Here is a 23,399-nt window from a genome sequence, read left to right as displayed (position 1 = left end):
TCCTCTAATAATGCTAGAATTCAATCATTCACTTCATTTATTGACCTTAAAAACTGATCTGTAAATATGTATTGATTATTTTTACATTATATCCTAATCCTTGTCATATGAGTGTTTCAGTTACTTGCACTCGTTAAAACCATACATGAAACCAGCTTTGGTTACCTTTGTAATACTGGCACCATTACAGTCCTATGCTGTCACCATACTGTGATGCAACAATTATACTCACACTCCAAGACTTGAAATGTTAAATGGAATTAAAATATTTTACCCCAGTGCGATTGTCGAATTCAACCATGGAGAATTCTTACAGGGAGAGAGAAGAAGATATACGTACATTGTGCCTACAGGCCCCAGATGTGAGAAATGTTTATTATTTAAATTTTACAAAGGGACTGCCTTTTTGTCATTTACCTTTCTGCTAAAACAACAACAATCGAACAGCTCAAGCTGCAATAGGCTGTATTGTCAGCAAAGCTGTCCTGCCAATCAGATCACATTGCAGGATCACCTGACTTGTGAGAGTGAAGGCTCTTGGAGCTGCGGCCGAAAAACGTCTTCCTCTTCCGTTCTAAGCTGCCACCAACAGCAGACATTAAGTGGCTTAGTTTCATTAAGTGGCTTAGTTTCTTTACCTTGGCATTTTCTTCTCCTCAGAGGTGGGTCTGGGGCTATTGGAGCAACCTTCTCTCAACCGCCTGGCAATTCTCATCATGTGATGCCTATGAGCAATAAACTAATATGGTTTCTTTTTCTAAACACGAGTATCATATATTAAGTACAAGCTCACAACACTTTCCAATCCTGCCTACTTTCCCAAGTGGGTGTACAGCTTTTCTGCATGCACAGTTGTGCTGTTGTATGTGCACCACAGTGTAGGATTGAAATGGCATGGCAACTGGAAATGTATACCCAAAAGTTGAAGTATGTGGAATTGTATTACTCTTGTAAGCAAAAGTCAAAATTGTACTCCAATTCACCATGAAATTCTGGCTTTATATGGACAAACTGCAGTGTTGCTTGCAGCCATGGTGAAATGGTGCCAACATTCTAACCAAGGCTGCACATAAGATGCTGATCAGAAGGAAGGGAAGATCTTGCGCCTTATGATTTCCATCTTTTTGGCAATCTGAAAGAACATGGGGAGGATTTTCTAATGATGAGAACATTCACACAATGGTTCTCAAACAGCTCCTTGACCAATGAGAGGATTTCTATTCTCAAGGAACCAAATAGTTCATAGAACATTCTGACAGTTGTTATCAGAGACTTGGTGACTATGCTGAAAAATGTTGTTATGTAACTGGGTCAGTTACAAGTATAGTGCAGTATTCAATAAAAGTTACTTGACCTGTCATAATAAAGTGTAACTTAATTTCTGGGGTCCCTTTATAAAATCAGTACTCCTGTTAGTCTTATATGGCGTAGATCCCACACACTCGAGGAGTGAGGAGGATGGATAGCCTTGTCTGCTCTCATGCTCTTTATAGGTAGGTCCCTCTCAGCCTTGGGTCTGAGTGACTTACCCTTCATTTTTACCTTCCCCAACCTATCTCTCTCTCCTCTCTGAGGAAGGAACTATTACTTCCAAAAGCTAAGAAGAGTGCCTCTTTTACTTTTACATGTGTCTATTGGCAGTCCTACACATTTCACATCCTGAATGTAAGTAATGGCCAGCAATTCTGTCTTACAATTTATTAGTTTTCTTGATTGAATTTGCTTCAGGATATAAGTTACTAGTTGCGAGTTCCACAAGACTAACTATGTATGAGGACTGAAAGGGGAGAAAAAATATTGCAGGGTTGGTGTATTGGATCAATCATGAACTGCAACATATTCCTTAAAACACTGTTACATTAAATTTACTGACTATGGAAAGAATAAGCAATGTGTATGAGTTAAAAGCAACTGAACCTAGTAGAAATATTACTTTCAATATCATGCAGCACCATAGAAGAGGTTAAATCATTCCAGAATTAATTATGTTTTCACTTAATAGTGGAATATGCCTTGATTTCAAGTTTTGTTGGTGCATTAAATGCAATATTATACTTAAAAAATCAGTCTGTGCTTGAATCCTGTAGATAAAAGATCTATATTAATGAGCCACACATGCATATTTTGGAAATTGGAATTCTGGGTTAGAAGGCACTCATTAACCATTTTTAGAATGTTACTGCTTTGAATCAGTAACTTCACTGTCTTGCGCATAGTTTTAAAAGCCCGTTTCGATGCTAAAGTTGTTAATATTTTGAGGATTTAACGACACATTACCAGCATCAACAACAGCCTTGCTAGGAGAAACAGCAGCTGTCAACAGCAATCCCTTTGGGTTGAATGCTGCCCTCAGTTCTCTCACAAAAGCAGCAAAGGCTTCTTTGTCTGAATCCGGTCCTTTCTTGCAGTCTACCTATTAAATGAAATTCACCATAATTAGGCAGTTCTGTGGACTACATTTGAATTATTTATGTTATACAATACAGCCGATAAAAGAAATTTGACAGTAAAATCTTTTTTTACATTGTAATTTATAGCTACTACGTTACAATGTATTAGTGTTGTGTAATAATCAAAATGCACCAAGATAAGTATCAATTGGTCAGTGTAACACAGGAATATCTAATACAATAAAGACACCAAATTCTAAATTCAACTGAAATAATATTTTGGTTGCAGTATTCCATCAAATACCACAGTTACATATTCATTACAATAATGGAAATTTCTGGATGAAGCAATACATAAAATAAAGGAACGGCAACTTCTCACACACAGCGGGTTGATGCACAGAGCACAGACAACAACATTCACTCTGGCTTTCAGACAACAGCTCTTTTTCTAGCAAAAGTACACAAATTTACACACACACTTGACACAGACATCTCAATGCACATTCCTATGGCTATGACGATTAATTATACTCAATTATTGAAAGTAGTTGCCTGAGCTGATGGTGAGGAGGGGCTAGGGAAGGACACAAGGAATGAGTAGTGGGAAAGAGCAGGTCTTTGGACAGGTGACTGTGCAGCTACACAACAAGATGAAACAAGCACAGAGGGTTTATCAAAAAGAGAGAGAGAGAGAGAGAGAGAGAGAGAGAATGCCTGCATGGGGGAGAGGGGGAGAGGAAGAGCGGAGAGTGGCGAGAGAAATCAGTGAATGATCTGGATGGAGAACTAGTGGTGTGGATAGACGAGATAAGGGAAACAGTTTAGCAGAGATTTGGGCAAGGGGACTGTGAGAGCACAAGATATGTTGGAGAGACAACTCCAATCTGCATAGTTCAGAGAAACTTGTGCTGGAAGGGAGTTTCCAATTGGCTTGTGTAGTCATTTGTATTATGGTATGCAGCATGTTGAGTGACTGGATGATCAAGTTTGTGGTTTGCCACAGTCTGGTCCTGGCCATAAATGTCAGTACGCAGTTGGTTACTTGTCATGCCTGAGTAGAATGTTGTACAGTAATGGCAGCATTTGTGATACATAACGTGGCTGCTTTCAGATATGGCCCTGCCTTTTATTGGGTAGGAAATGCCTGTGATTGGACTGCAGGAGGTGGTGGCTTACAGAATGGGACACATTTTGAAAGTGGGCTGACTGCAATGGAATAAATAGGGTGCAGAATGGGGAATAGGATTAAAATAGGGATGGACAATGATATTCTGTAGGTTGGGTAGGTGGCAGAACACTACTTTTCAAAAGTGGGTAGGATTCTGGGTAGGATATCTCTCATCTCAGGACACAATGAGAGTATTCCCTGGTGGAGGATGTCGAGCTTTTCAAAGCAATGGTGATAGTGAGTGATCAGAGGAGTGCTGATCAGTGATTGGTTAACAAGTTTACTGGTGTCAGAGGAGCAGATGGCATGGGAGATTTGTTTATGGATGATCTGAATGGATACTGTCTGCCAGTAAAGGCTCTAGTAATGTTATCAACATATCTTGAAAATTCCTGTTTTTGACTGCAGATGTGGCATTCATGGATGGTGAGGCCATAAGGAAGATATTTTTTTGACATAGAACAGGAGACAGCTGTCAAATTGGAGACACTGTCATAGGTTGGTATGCCTGATACAGACATATTTATGGAGCCATCTGAGAAATGGAGATCAACATCAAAGAATGTGTTTCAATGAGTTGAGTTGTCTGTCCATATGAAAAGCACCAACCTCCAACAGTACCTCTGCTTTGATAGCTGTCCCTCTTTCCACATCAAAAAATCTCTTCTTATCAGCCTCACCATCTGTGGATGCTGCATCTCTCGTGGTAAGCAGGAGTTGTTGATACACACCAATAACCTTACCAAAACCTTTACTGACAAACAGTATCCCATCCCACTCATCCATAAACAAATCTCCCATGCCATCTGCTTCTCTGATACCAGTAAACTTGTTTACTATTAACTGATGAGCACTCCCAGAGTACAGTTCTGCTTCCCACTCAACCTACAGAACATCCCTGCCCATCCCTATTTCAATCCTACTCCCCATCCTGTACCTCATAGGTCATTTCATTGTGGTCAACCCACATGCAAGACCTGTTCCATAAACAAACCCACCACCTCCTACCCCAGTCCAGTTACAGGCATTTTTTACCCAATAAAGAGCAGGCTACATTTGAAAGCAACCATGTTATGTATCACCTATGCTGCAATTACTGTACAGCATTCTATGTGGGTATGACAAGTAACCAACTGTGTACTCGCACAAATGGCCATCACCATGCTGTGGCAAACTGCAAACTTCACTGTCCAGTTCCCAAACATGCTGTGCATCACAAAAAAAGACTTCAACAGCTGCTTTGTTATGTGGGTCATTTGGATACTCCCTTCCTGCACAAGTACCTCTGAACTATGCAGATGGGAACTGTCTATTCAATATATACTGCATTCTCACAACCCCCTTGGCCTAAGCCTCTGCTAAACTGTTCCCACTGCCTAACCTTAACTTTTCCCTTCTCTCTTCTGTCCATATCACTCCTTCTTGATCCAGATCATGCATTGCCCTTCTCCATTCACACTTCCACTCCCCCCCCCCCCTCCCTCCTCTCCCTCCCCAACATGCTGACGTTCTCTCTTGTCCTTTTCAACTCCTCTCCCTTTCTCCTTCCTCATCCTCATCTTTCTCTGCACCCCCCCCCCCTTTGCCCTTAATCAGCCCCTCCTTGCATTCTTCTCTATAACCCCCCCCCCTCCCTTGCCCTTAATCAGCTCAGGCAACTGCTTTCAATAACCGAGTATCAATAATTAGTCTTGCCGTGACCACGGGAGTGTGCATTTGGGTGTCTGCGTGGCTGTATGTGGGAATGTGTTTGTTTTGCCAGAAAAAACACTAGTGCTTGAAAGCTAGTATGGAGTGCTGTTTTCTGTTATGTGTTCCTGTGATTCAAACATCAGTCTGCTATGTGTCTGTGGCTGAATTTCCTATATTTTATGTATAGTTCCATATTCCTTATTCTGTGACAAGTTTCATAAAAGTAGGCCAATTAAGTGAGCAGTGGGCACACAGTTTACTACAGACAAGTTCTTGTGTTTTAGTAGAGGGTAAAAATGGTAATACTTCTGTGCAGTCCCACAGAAAATTGCAGATCATCAAATAATCTTTGCACAAAATTAATGTAAGGCTGATTGATGTCCTCAATTGCTAAATATCATTAACTGAACATATTTGGTCAGAACATAAAGCTGCAATATATTGACTGTGCAGATCACCAAATAATTTCTACACACAATTAATGCAAGGGTGCTTAATGTCCTTAATTTCTAAATATCATGAAACAAATTTAAGATCACCACAGCAGTATGTAGTATACACTAAACTATGAGCAATTTGATGTAGTGTGAAAATTTGGTCTATGTAAGTATTAAACAGCAGACAGGCACTTACAAAAAGAAAAATATCAAGGCAGTAAGAAATTATAGTACAAAAACTTTGTCTGCTCTTGATAAATTCACAAAATGAGAGATAGTTTGGCCAACAAGTACCCTCAGAATGGATACTATTAGTATGGGTCACAAAAACACACAAAAATATGATAATGCTGCTAGCTTACATAACAAAAGGCCCCTATTTGAGAAAGGAAACAGAAAATAATTGATGGCATATGAATGGTGTAATAATTGAGTTTTCACTGATACTGACCCATCAGATAGATTATATTTAGTCAGTCAGATTCATATTAGGTAGATGGTACACTGTGTTACATGATTTTCCATTTTTTGCTTTTCTGTTTTTTTAACAGAGGGGGCACTGAGTCACAGGCAGACACAATGAAAAACAATGCTGGAAATGTTGAGCTTTTGGACTACGTCCTTCATTAGAAGTAGAAAACAGGCACACAATCACAACACACGTAAACATGGCCTCTGGTGTCTCCTGACAATAAGGCCATACTGCAACTGCATCTGCAGTTGACAGAATAGAAGACATGTATAGTACTGGAGTGGGAGCAGGGAATGGGATAGACAGGTGAAGGGCAAGGAGTAAAGAACGTTGAGGTCAGCGGGCTTATGGGAAAGAATGATATGTTGCAGGGAGTGTTCCCACCTGCACAATTCATAAAAGCTGGTGTTGGTAGGAAGAATCAAGATGGCACAGGCTGTTAAGAATTCAGCGGTGATCATTTATGCAGACAGACAGATTGCAAATTATCATGTCCAAATAGACTAAAGCTCAGTGGCTGCAGCTAAGTTTGTAGACCACATGATTGCTTTCACTGGTGACCCTATTCTGCCTTTGATGAGGTAGGTGATGTCTGTGACAGGACTGGAGAAGATGATAGTGTGAAGATGTTTGGTATAGTTCTTGCATCTAGGTCTATTGCAGGAACATTAGCCATTAGCAAGGGGTTGACAGCAGTATGAAATAGGGATGGACAAGGATACTGTGTAGGTTGGTTACATGACAGAAAACCACTGTGGGAGGTCTGGGCACAATACATCTACATCCACATCAGCACTCTGCAAGTCATGTCATGGTGTGTGGCAGAGGGTACTTCTGGTATCACTCACTCATCCCCCCTTCGCTGTTCCACTTGTGAATGGCACATGGGAAAAATGTCAGTAGGCCTCTCTGTATCAGCTCTAATTTCTCTAATTTTCTCATCACGGCCATTTTGCAAGATGTATATGGCAGGTCATGGTGTGTGGCAGAGGGTACTTCTGGTACCACTAACTCATCCCCCCTTCACTGTTCCACCTGTGAATGGCACATGGGAAAAAGTCAGTAGTCTTCTCTGTATCAGCTCTAATTTCTCGAATTTTCTCATCACAGTCATTTTGCAAGATGTATGTGGCAGAAAGTACTATCTTGAAATTTCAGCAGTAAACCTCTTCATGATGCTCCAAACCTCTATTGTAGTGCCTGCCACTGGAGTTCATTGAGTATATCTGTAAAGCTCTCATGCCAGCTAAATGATCCCATGACAAAATGTACCACTCTTCAGGGGAACTTCTCTACCTGTACTATCAGTCCTACCTGGTAAGGTCCCAGACTGATGAACAATACACAAGAATTGGTCAAACAAGTGTCTTGTAAACCAATTATTTTGTGGGTGATTTACATTTTCTTAAAATTCTTCCTGTGAATCTCAGTCTGTCATCTCCTTTTCCTATTGCCTGCTTTATGTGGTCACTCTGGATAGTTACTCTTAAATATGTTATGGTAGCAATTTGTCATCAATAGTGTTGTTTTACAGTAGTGGATTTCTTTTCCTATGTATGTGCAATATGTTACTTTTATTTACATACAGGGTCAACTGCCAGAACCTGCATTACTCATATGTTCCCTTTATGTCATTCTGCAAATTGATATTGTCTTCTGGCATTGCTACTTTCTTATAGACAACCACATAATCTGCAGACATCCTTAAAGAGCTTCCGACACTTTCTACAAGGTAGTTTATATACACTGTAAATAGTGGGGAGGGTATTTCTCAATTCAAGCCACTCTATACTTTCCATATCATGGTTTTCTAAAAATACTCTCCACTAATAGAATAGCAGAATGGAAAGCTTAGGTGTTATAATGCTAGCTGACTCCATAGGTAGGGTCTGTTTCACCTAGGCCTTGGGTAACAGCAGAGTCCAGACAATTGTGAGGAGTAGAGGACTGGGTTAGATACAGTTGTGGTGACAGAATTACAAAGGAGAATTGCGTTGCTTTCATTGCACGAATCAGAAATAGTTCTGCAAGGGAAATTGATCATGCAAATGATGCTGTAAATATATCTAGAGACATTATAGATGTAAAGTGTTTCTCATGTGAATCACAAGGCCACATAACACACAACTGTCAAAAAATAAAAGGGAATGCTTATGATGTGTAATAAGGACAAGAGAATTCATGAACTTTTGTCAAAATTGTGAAAAAGAAATGCCTCACAGATCAAGAATGGTGTGCACAAATGTCAGAAAAGTGGGCAAGTAGCTACAGGTGGTAGATCATGTTCTACAGAAGCAATTAAGTGTCATAAGGCTGAGATACCATGCCATTATTACTACATATGTAAGATGCAGTTTTCAAAAAGGATACGGAAGTGGCTGTTGAGCTAGAAAGTGGCAAGATTATGCAGTAGGCGTTGTCACTATACGTAAGCCTACAGTAAGATTCATAGACTACGCAATCAAAAATTGTCCTTCCTTATGAACACAGGGGTACTGCTGTGTCTACTGGAAAGGTACAAGAAGCAGAAATCACTCAAAATCACTCAATTAAGTAAACTGTGCAGTGACTTTGTCAGTATCTCCACTTACAAATGTTTTATTTTAAGTGTTCCAGAAGTTAACCTTACAATTAACTGTGTGAAGAAAGAAAAAAATTTAAATGTTAAATACCAACCTGCCAACACTTTGGATATTCCCAATCTAGATCAAGACCATCAAAGTTATTTTGTTCAATAAAATCTATTACATCTTCTATAAACCTCCTTCTGGCACCAGGATTATTCACCAACCGACTGTACTTGTCTCCAGCAGAGTCATTCCATCCCCCAATAGCTACAAGCACTTTGATGCCTTTTTTCTTATATTCTGTGACCTTCTCATAGAATTCTGAAACATGAAATATACGTGATTTTCATATCTGGGTTTGCACCTTAAGTCCAAATAAACCAAGAATGTGTTGCATGCAGTGCAATAACATAAGCCAAATAGTTACTGTTGTCATAGTCTGCCCATGTATCATGTGGTTTTATGGTCAGTCGATCTCCATTCAGTACTGCAAACCCATAAACTATATGGGTGCAGAGATCAGGATCTATTTCATTTGGAAGGTACTTGCCAACACCTTGCCTGAAAGGAAGAAGAATAACATCACAATGCAATTTTGTACACAGTAATGCAGACTACAAACATTGCATAAAATAACATGACAGAGTGTATGGACACTATTTCATGATAAGGAAAGACTGTTATTATCAGAAACTATGAAAATGAACTTGATGCTGCTGTTAGCACAGGTCATCAGTGGGATGTTTTCTGAAATGATCACCTAACAAAATTTTTGTCTTTGCTCCTACATACAGTTTAGGGCTGAATAATAGCAGCTGCTCACCACTACCGAACTGGAACATATGGACCATAGATGGCAAAGACACTAAGGAAATGGTCATGAATATTTGTCTTCTGTGTCTTGTGGTTTCAAAGCTCAGGCAAGAAACATGTAGTAACCAAGTAGCACATGAAAGCAATCCAAGTAACACAAGTATGGCTTTATTCTTAAACCTATGAACAATAAAGGAATTAAGCCTCTCATGAATCCACATATAACAACACAAAACAACAGATGTGAGCAGTACAACTGGCAGAACACAGAGAGAGGCAGTCAGCGCTGCTCCACAGATTTATACACATGAATTGCCGGCAGATGTCGTGGCAGAAAACCATGCCATGCACACGTCTCCCACAGGCAGCCTCCAGTGGCCAGACCCTGCTGATACAGTTGGCAGCTGATTCAAGCACACACACGCAGCAACACTACACTCAGTGCACTCACATTCACATATATTAGTTGGAGGATACAGCAAAAGAAGAATGAAATCATCTAGAAGTTCTTCCTATTCCTCTAACCCTTCTTGTGCTTTCTTCTCCCATTGTACACTCTATTTCTCAACCTTTTTAAGTTTAAATTGTTTACAACCAAAACATGTGACTCCCTCTAATATCATCTTATCTATGAGCCACTGGCTGTCTGCAGTTCTTTGTTATTACTCCTTCATTGGAATCTCATCTTTTGTATTCCAATTTTACTTCCTTCTTCATTTGTAAACCTCATCCCACTGACAACATATTTCTGAATGGGTTCTCTCTTTCTTCGTAGTGTTTAATGTTTTCATTTATGTTCTTATCTTGCACTTTTCTCCCACAAGAGTAATCCAAAAACAAGGAAATCTAATGTATTTTTCTGCTGTTCCTGTCAGCCACATTTCATTACCAGTTACTTGAAATTATTTGGAAAAGACGTAACTGCTGAAACATATTAGTTAATGGTAGCATAGAAGGGTACCTCCAAATATGCAACCTAGCAATAACAAGAAGAATATTTATGTAAAATTTCAAATCTGAAGAAATGACATTAATCTTGAGTGATGCAGTCCTATTATACAAGTTTTGAAAACTATGAAAACTGTCAAAATGGGGTTATAAATAGAGGACAGAAACTGCACCTTTAACTGTCCAGTGCAAGTAGAATTTCAGTTTTTGACAGGAAAGGTATGAAAACATAATTATTTACTCAATGGTATTTCTCAAGAAAATATCAAAGAGACAATGAGCAAAGCTGTATAAATTCCACTGAAAATACAGAACTTTCTTAAAATAATTTCCTATGATTGTTCATGGTGAGTAAAATCTGTTGCAGCTGCAATTTGGATAAAAGCATGTATACTAACCACATTTCACAACCCTAATCCCATCTCCAGGTTCTACTGTAACAGTTAATCAAGACTAAGTAGGACAATAAACAAAATTAATTATCAGTAGAAAGGCTGTTAAGGCTGTAAATCATCAGTAGAACATACCCTAATTGTGTACAACAAAACTACAGCAGACCACGTAGAAAAATTACAGATTTATCCAGTAGTATGAGAGAACTGCATATGTGAAGCATGAAAAAGGTAAGTTTGACTGGTAAGACTCAAGATGAAGAGGGCCTGATGGAAAAATATAACCCAGAAACCCATTACAAATGACTTGAGAAGTGGCATAGTCCTGAGAAAGCCAACATCAGCATAGAAATGCCTTTGCAAACAATCAAGCACTTGCCCGTGAAAGGCAAAGGTCCCGAGTTCGAGTCTCGGTCGGGTACACGGTTCTAATCTGCCAGGAAGTTTCATATCAGCGCACACTCCGCTGCAGAGTGAAAATCTCATTCTGGAATCAAAATGCCAATTGTTGACCTGCAAAAAGTAACTTGAATAAGTGCTTAGGTGGCCATATTTGACCCATGTAACTAACTGCAGTGAGCAGCTCAAGGAGATGCCCCAGTGTACACATGCCATAGGGGAGCTACAGCATGAACTAATACCAAAGGAAGGCAAAGAATACTGAGTAAATTCAGTTGCTAAAATCCATGTTCCACCCTGACACTGTCTCATAAAGCAACCTAATATAGATTTGCTTAAAACTGTATTGCTAAAAGAATATCAGGAGCCGAGTATTAAGTTTGTAGCAAAACTTAAAACCACTTTCAGGGGCATCAATAAATTTATGGTGGAGTCTCAGAGAAGGCTATTCCCCAGCATACGGGAATGAAAATCTACAACTAAAAGCCAAGAATATCCGGAGTATGAACCTAGAGTCACTGAAAAAAAAAAAAAAAAAAAAAAAGCTACATGATACTTTGCTTCAGTGATACTATTACTCAAGTTGAAGATTTCGTGATGATGGACTGTATATTTGAGCAGGATGTAGTTTATCAACTGTCTTGTTACGTAAATATGTAAACACATTTTTTCACAAAAAGTTAAATTAATTTTTAAATACTACTCCATCTTATTAAGTATAGTTTTATATCAGAGAAATTATATGAACCATATTTTAATATGTCTCCTATACTCTAATCAAATTATATATGTTATGAGATGAATAAATCACAATGCACCCCTGAGCTCCAACTTATCTACTCATTTATTTGCTAATTATACATCCAACCAACAAAATTTCCAGGTATAGCTGTCCATAGTCTTGAGTTTCTGTCATGTTTCTTATTGTTCATATAAAATTCAGTTATTTTATTAATTATTAAATAAACAATGTGTTTTCTTACCTATACCATGCCCAATTTGTGAAATAGCAGACCACCTTAAATTCTCCTTGAGGAAGAGGAGGAGGAGATGATGATGTCCCTGGATGGGCAGGTCTGTTTGTAGTTGTAATAGCCGGTGATACAGACGTAACTTCACCACCTGAGTCTTGTGTGCTATGATGACCACCGTCAGTTATTTCAGTGCTAGAAATAGATGTTGATGACATCCACTCTTCAGTTGACATTGTTGGTTGCCCTCCGCCAGGTGTGCTCCATGTGGGAGGCATTTCTGTAGCTGTGGATTGTAATCAGTTAATAAATTTATCCTATGGAGGTGGGTTTCTTTGCTTTAAGAGACTAAAAATTCTAGAACATTACCACATCAATTATAAAATGGGGACAGCAGAGATATACAGCACATCAAATTGCCATGTTTTTTTGTTAATAGGATCAATTCTGTGGTACCACACCTATGTTGTGAACAAGTGACTCTACTAACCATTTAATTACCCTTCAGTATTTCATCAAGTGTGACATGTTTGAAGCACCATTCCCTTTTCAACATCAGGAGCATATTGTCGGTGATGAAACAATACTGCATATGTAGCAAAACATGAATTTTACAGGAGACATTAAAAACTTTGTAGAATACCTTATATGTTTCATAAGGACATAAACTTTGCATTGTTGCACTACAATGATATTCTGGGTTGTAACAGAAAGTGAAACAAAGAAGATACTCGTTAGAAAGCTTAATTGCGGCGTATATGTGGAATTGTCTCAGTATTTTCGGAAGAGGAATGTTATTTACTTGGTATTTGTTTCTCAGTCTCCAGTATGGCTTACTGCTTCTACATTGTTTTTGGTGCTGAAAAAACAGCACCAACATCGCTTTTGAAAGACTTCACAGAAACAACTTCAAATACACAGATGGTTCATATAGGTGTTATAATGTCTGTAGATTTCTTCAAGAAAAAACTACTGAACAAAGAACCACACTGCACTGTCACTCCTGAAACAGTTAAGTCCAAGATGATCATTTGCAAGGAATGTTGTCATAATAGCAATTACAATCCGTAGGAACAATGGTTTTAAGTTGTTGGAAATGATCCCATCTCGCTTTCTTGATTTTCCGTCTTTCTTTGTTCAGTTTCGTAAAGTAAACGTTTTCGGAAATTTTTCTCGGACATCTTGGTATTTCTTGCCACACTTACTTGATTTTTTTCTGTCACTGCTTAGATCACCACAAAATTCTTGGCCTCGACTTTCAATATCCTTGCTTCGGTCAACTTCAAATAAGTTATCTGAATTGTCTGGTAAGAAATCAAGACCATCATGTAGCAATAAATGTGAAGAAGTACTGTCATCTCCAGTGGCAACTGTGACTGCTGTATCATTTTGAGCATTCTTGGATGCAGTCAGTAAGGTTTCTAGACAAGAAATGTTTGTGCATCAACTTAATAATACCAAAGACCAATGTTACTATGGCTCTTGTCTGTTGTTTGTTCTGGATTTATGTGAGGACCTATAATCAAGTGGGTATTCAAAACATCTTTAGCAAAAAGGACTGAAGTGCACAATAAGTGAAGTGTGGTGTTAAAATAAAACAATTTTCTTACCACTATCAATCACTCCCAAGAAGAATTCTCCACTTTCATATGCTAAGTTCAGCTGAGCAACAATTTCTTCCTTAGTAAAGAGATCGTCTTGTAAAACACTGCCATTTTCATGAACTGAAGGTAGAACCAAAGAACCACTTTTGAACATTGGAAGACAAGTAGTAATCAATAACAATGTGTTGTGGCTGTGTGCACTTTTGAATTTATGCGGAATTGTTTCCTACATCCACAAAAATCTAGTTATGCAGTATTTCATTCTTTTGCACTTATGTGGTATTTCCACCTATTTTTCCGCTGTGTCACATACGCGGTATTGTTTCAGTTTCTTTTATTTACAGATAATTAAAAAAATTCATATTCTGGTGGTAAGAGTAGATGTGCTGAGAGTCAAGGATATCAGCTGACTGAAAAATGCAAAATCGATAATCTGCCAGTTATGCAGTATTCTTTCTTGAATGAGGATATACATAACGTGATGATTAGAGCCATTTCCTGTTCTTCTAAGTGTTATGAAATAAGACATAAATCATAGGATAATGTATAACAGACAGCCTGTCATACCTCCACACAGCATTTATTAGTCATGCTGCCAAACATTTACACACATTAGCTCTCTGTTCAGTTTCAATAACTAAGGCAAATATTGTCATAAGTGTCCAGTTGCTTGCAACATATTCTGTTTGTGTGGTATATATAGTGACATATTCAAAAATATGTTCTGCTTCTACCTAAGTGGTTAGCACACTGGACTCGCATTCGGGAGAACGACGGTTCAATCCAGTCTCCAGCCATCCTGATTTAGGTTTTCCGTGATTTCCCTAAATCGTTTCAGGCAAATGCCGGGTGGTTCATTTGAAAGGGCATGGCCGATTTCCTTCTCCCTCCTTCCCTAACCCGAGCTTGCGCTCCGTCTCTAATGACCTCGTTGTCGATGGGACGTTAAACACTAACCACCACCACCACCACCACCTACCTAAGTGGCTGGACAACTTGACAGAGTATTAAACTTGTGCTCAACAGCTCAGACAGATCACTTCCTTCATATATATTGTTGTTTATTTTTATTATTTTCATTCAAAATGGAAACAAATATGTGGTTATGCATACGAAAAAAGAAATAAAATACTGAATTGAGAACAACTCCTTTTTTATTCAAAAATACAGATGACATATGCTCTATCTAGCAATTAATTCACATGAAGGTGATCTTATTTTTAATACTACTTTTATTTTATACAAATTAAAGGCATGGGTCATGAACTAACAGGGTTGATAGAAGATATCAAAGAAACAACCATCAAAAATGTTCTCAGGTATGGTTCAAAAACTGAAGAAAATACATCTAAGTTCATAAAAATAAGGATATTGAGAGAAATTTCTGGTATATGACTCATATTGTGCTATTTTAGTTCTTCATTATAAGTTGCTGCATTGAGAATTTTTATACTTTGATATTTATCCTAACAGTGCACCAATTGGAGTCCTGACACTGCAAAAGATAGTCAGCGTATCACTGTTTTTGGGAGACTGTGGCTATGAAAATATCCTCTTCATCTTCCTAACTGTGTATGTGAGGCAGAAACATCAGAGGGCAGTTGTCTGGACACACCTGCATTTACGAGGGTGTGCTAAAAGGCAATGTCTCTGAATTTTTTATATGAAAACCCTTAAAGTGTTAAAAAGAGAAATGTTATTAACATTCCACATCTTTATTCTTCATGTCTCCATATTTGCAGCCTCTGCTGCTAGAAATCTCTGAATTGTAGCCTGTAACATGACAGTGTATAATGTAGCTATGTTGGTATGTGAGAAACAGCATGCTGTAATAGAGTTATGAATTTGAAGAGTTCATCCACACATGAAGTGCTCTCTCCTTCAGCATGATAATGCCAGACCACACATGATATACTGTGACTTCTGCAGCAATCTGATGTCTTGGGTTCACTGTCATTGTTCATGCTCCATACAGGCCCTACTTGGCCCCATCAGATTTTCATCTGTTTCCAGAACTTAAAGAACTCCTTCAAGGACTTCAGTTTATTAGTGATGAAGTGATGCAAGCAGAAGTGATGTTGTGGCTCCATCAAGTTAAAATAGTCTACAATGATGGTATGAACAAACTGGTCTCTAGACACAGGTTTCTAGACCAAATATATGGTCTCTTACTGGGAGAAATGTCTTCATCACTAGGGTGACTATATTGAGAAATAAATATGTAGACATGAAAAATAAAGATGTAGAATTTTAATAATGTTTGTTTTATTTAAAAAGTTTTAAGATTTTTTCACATAAAAAAACTGAAGGCATTATTTTCCAGCACATCCTTGTACTTTAGGTCATACACAAAAATGTGGTAGATCCATGATCCATGTTGGATTCTCTGTGAATTTGCTTGCTTGAACTCACAAATTTAGTGCTTGATATGTTGTTTCTCTGCTTTGGCTGTGATGGTGTGTAGGAATTATCAGCCAGGCACAACATCAGAAAACCTAAGAAGATACATTTTCGAACTGTTGTCAATGGACCTTTTTGTGCCCTAATACTAGATATGTCTGCTCCAGGAATGATTTGCTGGTATATAATGGCTATTCCTCATATATTTACTTAATGAACAAACTGACAAATGCTACAAGCTAAATACCCAGCAAAGTTTCTAATCGGTCCACAAAAAAGAAAAACAATTGTGAAGTTCTGGTATTTATGCCCACAATTTCTATCAGATATTTTTTGATATGAGGCATGCACTAAAAATATAAATGTTCAGATGAGTATTAAATATGCTTGCCTCCTTCATATTACTTTATTCTGATTTTATTCTCCATTCTCTCTTTACTTACATCACATACGGCATGGACCTTATAACCATGTGCCTGCTCTACAAGCCTCTTCCAGTTCTTTCTGCTGAGTCTGTTGGTTGTGTTTTTGATACTGAGGTTCAGCCTAGCTGTCATCATGGATGTTGTCTCAGCACCTACATTCCTCTTCTTCTCATTCCAGCTATTATTCTAGACAACGCTACAACAGGTAGCCTTTTCTCTGACATTCTTGCTGTATGACTATCCCAGCTCAACCTCCTCTTCTTTAGCCCTTCAATGACATTGCAATGTTTGTACAACTCCCATATTTATATTTTTATCCTCTATTCCTTGTTGTCTTCACTGATAACACATGCAAAAAATTTCTTAATATTTTCCTTTCATATATTAATAATTTTTCTTCCTCTTTCTTTCTATGTGTTAAAGCTTCACATCCACATAATATTACTGGTAAGACAGCTAAATTTTAGAGTTAGTACTGAGTGATATTTTCTAAGATACTGATATAAACTGTGAAGTGTTTTGTTAGCTGATTCTATATGGGCATCTATTTCCATATTCATTTTGCTGTCTTGTCCGCCCCTGGTAGCTGAGTGGTCAGCTTGACAGAATGTCAATCCTAAGGGCCCTGGTTCGACTCCTGTCTGGGTCAGAGATTTTCTCTGCTCAGGGACTGGGTGTTGTGTTGTGCTAATCATCATCATATCATCCCCATCGATGCACAAGTCACCAAAGTGGCGTCAAATTGAAAGACTTGCACCAGGCGAACGGTCTACCTGACGGAAGGTCCTAGTCACATGACATTTTTTTATTTTGCTGTCTTTACTAAAAAGACTGCCTTCATCTGTTTGGTGAACTGCTTTGAAAGTGAATCCATTAAGTGATAGGTCCACTACTTCAGATATTCTTACTCATGTTCAGTAAATTCTGTCCTGTTCCTGAAACATATGTTGAGTATTCTGACCAGTCACTGTTTTACATGAATGAATTGATAACCTTCTGCACAGTCCCAAATGTGATGACCAGGAGTCTTGATTTTTGTGGTGCCCTACCACTAGGAAAGTTACCCTCACCACAGCTTGACAAGCCTTTCGTGTACATATTAGTTTTGGTTTGCCCCAAGTATTTTATTATCCCAGTACCCTTATATCTGGAGAGCAATCCCTTATCCGTCACCTGGGCAATGCCCAATGGAGGGATGGGGACTAGCAACCCATCTCTATCAGCCATCTAATTAACACAAATAAGACACTCAATAACCTCCATCACTTTTTACTGTGAAGCCAAGTATTTACCTTTCTCTAACCACAAAATCAGCACTAAATGCCAGAGAACTTAACAAATCCTACTGTTTCACCTTCCATCAATTTTATTCCAGGGGCTTCTCTGTCTCTTTACAACCTATGAGACCCCATCATTATCCTATCACATCACAATTAGTACAGATTGTTTCCATGTTTTACTTCATTATAATGTAGTACAACATAATAAGAATTTTTTTTTCTCTCAGCTGTAAATGGTTAACATTATGACAATAATGTTTATTGAAGAATGTATTTTTGGTTTTATTTGTTTGATATGACCATTGTCATTTTTTTTCTGACGCTTTTGTTTCACTATCCGAAACCAAATAAGGTCATTCCTTCACCTCTGCAGTCATAAAATATACATTCCTGTTATTGTACACAGTAGTCCATTTTCTACATACAATTTCATAATTTCATGTCGTATTTGTTCAGACAGGTTAGGATATGAGCTTCCTTTACCTAAGACTCCATTTTCTCTACCAGTCACAAGTGGCTACCTTGACCTAATGGCTCTGCTTGATTATGTTCCCTTTGATTTCATTACCACAGATAAGGAGCTTGGAGGACTTGCTTGGTAAGTTTATATTTTTTCCTATCCAGTTTACCTGTTTTTTATGTGTTTTGAAGTTTATATTTTTTCTATCCAGTTTTACCTGTTTTTTTATGTGTTTTGGTTCAGGAGTAAGTATCACTGAAATTTATCTGAATAACTCCAGATAATCATACCAAGGCACAACACTGACTGAGAATTTGCTGTCGAAAGCCTTTACTGTCCTAACGAATAATGTGACTGGGAAAAAATCTACAGATGCAATAAACAGTTATTCTACCTGATACTTTCACATCTTAATAATTTATCCTGTGAATGTGAATGTTAAATAAGATCAATGACTTAATGTAAATTAACTTCTGTTGGTTACTTTGTGCATACCTCCATCTCCTCCTGGTGGTGCTGCCAATACTGTGCGAATTGTATTTAGAAGAGGATGTGTACCACCACCACATCGGTTGCGGAAATCATCTAGGTCAAGGGCCCATATCATTCCACCACCAAGGCCCATTTTCCTTATGTATTCACTCTACAAAAACAGCAGTAATTGTTATAAGAATATTAAATAGACCAAAATTAAGATAGTTTAACTCTAAACATCCCTTACAATATGAAAATTATGTTATAGTTTGTAAACTTCTTGTGACCAGCATAACCAGTATTATTTGGTACCAATCACACTCAGTTTATTGATGATTCAGACTGGTCCATGTGAAATGGATACTAACACATATACAACAGTAAATCAAAATAAATTACATTCAAGAAGATATGAAGCAATATTCAAATAAGTATCAATATATGAAAATTATAAATAAGTAACTGAGCTTTTTCAACCAGACTTATGTTGTAACTGATTTAAAAATATGGAATAATGATGAGAGTTGTGAAAGAAGGACAGTGACAGGCAGAAGAAGTTACACAAACTTCAATATGTGATAAAGTTAAGATAGCAGGCAGAAACAACCATGAGTCAAAAAACAATAAAGCTAATCATGTAATTAGATGTAAGTAACTTACTCCAGGGCAGGTGCAAGAACTGGTGTGATTTATTTATCAAGAGACCTAAGAGTGGATGTAATAATAAGGCAATTATGATCAGGGGCAATAGAGAGGAAAACAAAATTTAACATACAACAAATAACGTGTTTAACTAAGCAAAGCAGTCATATTTTTGAACTGTACAAAGGAAACGAGGGGTAATGGAGACTACGTAAGAAATGCAATAATCATACCTTTTGTTGAATCATTGCAACATCATCAAAACTGACCCACTGATTGCCTTTGAATGCATATGGTCCCATCCTTCGCTCTGGGTCCTGCACAACTGTCCATCCTTTGTTCTTAATTCTGTCGCAAATCTGAAACATGATAAGAACAGCCATTGTACACAGCATTTTCTTCCTAGAAAAGACCATGCTTCATATGGATGATAGACATGAATGTCTAGCAAAATTTTATCATATGAATTAGTGTAGAAAGTATGCTCAACTTTGATTTTAAAATAAAAAATGTATGTCTCATAGTGACAGCAACCAAGAACTGATGTGATGATGAGATTGTGTTTCAGCCACATGACATGATGATGATTGTTTAAAAGGTCATGCAGTGATCAGCTTTGCAAATATATACACAGTCCTTTACTACTGATACCTAGTACCAGTGGCAGCTGGTTATGTGCTACAGTAGTCTGTAAATATTGCACTAAAATTATGCTGTTTCTCTTCAAATGTAAGCCATAAATTACACTAAAATTACACCATTTATTTTTGAATGCAAGCAAGAAACTGCACTAAAATTATTCCATTTTTCTTCGAATGAATGCTGGTATGAAAATAAAATGGATGAAAACATGTCTTGTAGTGCTCTCTCCATGATAAATACAAACCAGTGTGGAGTACTGAAATTATGCTCAGCTGTGATACGAACAACTCAGAGATGGAACACAGCTGTCTGCTTTCAACTGCGCATGTTCTGATATTTCATCATCACTTCTGGCACTAAGATTGGTATGTTGTTCACAGCACCAGATAAGTTTTTTATTTGAAAGAATGTTTAATGTATTGTGCAAGTGTAGAGTATGAGGGACTTTTGAGGAGCAGTTGACCTAGCGGCACCTTGGCCAACTAGCCAAGTCCACTGACTGGCAATTTGTCAACCTGTGATGAATTCCCCCTGTTATCATCATATTTTTTTAATTTTATTTTGTTCCTTGCAATGTTAAACTATTAATTATGAAATTTGAATCTATTTAAACAATTCAATTTATGTATGTAAAATTAATATATTCAACAATGTAAGAAAAAACTGATTGCTACTTACTCTAAAGATGACACATTATTTTTCAGGTAGATGCAGTTAAAAGACAGTTACACATAAGCTTTTGGCCACAGCCTTCATCAGAAGAAGAATGAGAAACACACACCACTCATTCACACAAGCAAGCACACCTCATGCACACATGATCGCCAACTCTGGCAGATCAGACCAGAATGCATTCTGGCATTCTGGTCCAAGCTTCAGGAGTAGGCGATCATGTATGTGAGGTGTGATTGCTTGTGAAAATGAATGGTGTGTGTTTCTCTTTCTTTTTCTGATGAAGGCTGTTGCCAAAGGCTTATGTGTAAGCGTCTTTTAATTGTGCCTGTCTCTAACTTAATGTGTCATCTTTATGGTCAGTAACAACCTATCTCTTCCTACAGTGTTGATATTCCAGCCAGGAGTTTCCATTATTTTATTGATTTATGATTACTACCCTTCTGAATAAAAACTCTATAGGCCACCACATTGTAGCATATTGGTAACATTCTGCATGAGCCACCACTGCCGAAAACAATACAAAAGTATGAAATAATTAAATTTAAATGAGGGTGAAGCACATACAACTAAATTAGCATAAACTGTGTGTTCTTCAGAGAAGTGTGACACCACCAAGGCATCCAGTCATAAATATAAAATTTATTTATGCAGTGAAAACTCTAGAACAGGCAGACAACAGCTGATGTGAATGGTATAAAATTATTAGTATTTTAAGTTTATTAGGGTTTTAAAGTAAGCAGAAGTGACTGAAATTCCATACAGAACTCATCTGTTACCTCATAATAGGCCAGAAAACCAGCAGCCCTTGTGAATTCTCCAGCCTGGCCTGGTCCAGTTGATCGAGCATTTAGACCATTAGTAGAAGCTTTCTCCAGTTGGAAAGACTGGCCATACAAAGGCATACCCATGACGATTTTGCGCCTGGGTGCTCCTTCTGATATCCAGTAATTAATGGAGAAGTTCTGAAATGATGAAGACTCTTTAGAGATATACTATAGAATTTTCAGAAACTTGGGATGACATTTTATTATTTCTCTGTAACCAATATGTGAGTGTAAAATGGTAGCCACAATCTGCCCAGAAAATTAAATGGCTTCTTCATTTTGATGCAGTGCTATCAGCTTCCACCCACAGCTTTGACTACTGTTCCAATTCTAGCATGATTTTATGTATTCATGCCTCAACCACAGTACAGGCCAGAGCACAACATAAATGCATTCTGTACGCAGTAAAATGATACAAATATTTCTGGTAAATTAGTTTCCTCCTAGTTAGTATTCAGCAAAGACAGATCACATCTTGCACACAGCTTTCTTGTAGATCATACTTCATGGAAAATGTGTCCTATTTTTTCTTATGACATTTCTATAGTGTTGGCTACTTCACAAATCTTTAATTTACAATTGCCCAAAGTGATACAATGCATTTTCTTGATTTTTTTTAATTTGTGGTTGCAGAATTGGGAAATCTTTCTCGTCTTCAAGAGACTTAGGAAACCATTTGAATTTAGCTGTTTACATCTTAAAATATGCAACATGGCTAGTTTCAAAAGCTGTACAGATACAACTATTTTTAAGATCACAGTGATACTTGATTTACATCATATTGCAACATGTTCCTACACAATAAAAGCCAAATTTCATTGTTATCATGACATCTCTGTGCCAGGCTGCCAAATTTATCCACATAGTTACAAAAGTACAACATACACTTTCACTTATCTGCTATTTGTACAGCCATCTTCAGGCAAATGTATGATTCTTCATTTGATGTGTAGAAAGCTTTGAATTTCAAGCAGTATGCAATATCTGACAAAAAAAGTTAAGCACCCAGAAGGAGAGGAGTAACCAAAATAAAACTTCATGGGTTGAGAGAGTACGTGATGTTATTTCCGTGATTACAAAATCAAATAAAATTTACAAAGAACACAGACATGTTCTATTGGGGACAGATCTGCGGATATTGTTAGCTGCAGGAAAATCTCAATATCACACAGACAGTTTAGAGACATATGTGCTTTTTGTTGATAATCATTGTCCTGTTGAAAAATGACACCATGATACTGTCACACAAGAAGCAACACATGAGGACACAGGATGTGCATGACTAACTGCTGTGTTATCAGAGTATCTCAAATTGCTGCCAACCATGTAGCCTGGAGTCATAGCCAATGGAACCCACACCATCACAGCAAGAGTAACACTGCTGTGCCTCTCCAGAACATTGGAAGAATGGGACCTCTTCCCAGGTTGCACCTATACTCAACTGATGATGGTCATCTGGGGTAGTGCAGAACCACAATTCACTACTGAATACAACGTGATGCTGCTCATCAGCAGCCACAGCTCTGCAGCCATGACACAACACAAGTTTGGTAGCAGTTTTAACAGCAGCCTATGTTTGGGGTGGTAAGACACTAAACTGGCTGCTGTCAGTCTCCAGTCAATGGTGCAGAGTACCACAGAGTGTTACAGTGAATCCAATACTTGTTCTCAGATGGAAGGAGCAGATGTGAAGTGGCTACGATGTGCTTGGTGCACAATAC

At 37.9% G+C, this 23,399-nt stretch overlaps 1 protein-coding gene across 1 annotated transcript in view; it reads right to left on the bottom strand.

Moving 5' to 3' along the window:
* The window catches only part of LOC124788421 (probable chitinase 10), a 231,877-nt gene that overhangs the window by 47,054 nt on the left and 161,424 nt on the right, over window positions 1–23,399 (bottom strand). Inside the window, exons 28-34 of the mRNA XM_047255688.1 lie at window positions 21,631–21,816; window positions 19,771–19,896; window positions 18,917–19,064; window positions 12,265–12,538; window positions 9,157–9,290; window positions 8,839–9,050; window positions 2,278–2,413 (exon numbers count right to left, since the gene is read on the bottom strand). Of these exons, the coding sequence (XP_047111644.1) occupies window positions 2,278–2,413; window positions 8,839–9,050; window positions 9,157–9,290; window positions 12,265–12,538; window positions 18,917–19,064; window positions 19,771–19,896; window positions 21,631–21,816 (1,216 nt within the window). The remainder of the gene's footprint in view (window positions 1–2,277; window positions 2,414–8,838; window positions 9,051–9,156; window positions 9,291–12,264; window positions 12,539–18,916; window positions 19,065–19,770; window positions 19,897–21,630; window positions 21,817–23,399) is intronic.

This window comes from Schistocerca piceifrons, chromosome 3, assembly GCF_021461385.2.
Source record: "Schistocerca piceifrons isolate TAMUIC-IGC-003096 chromosome 3, iqSchPice1.1, whole genome shotgun sequence".
NCBI classification, from domain to species: Eukaryota; Metazoa; Arthropoda; class Insecta; order Orthoptera; family Acrididae; genus Schistocerca; species Schistocerca piceifrons.
Note: the sequence above shows the minus strand (reverse complement) of the source record. Positions and strands in the feature narration are given on the sequence as shown.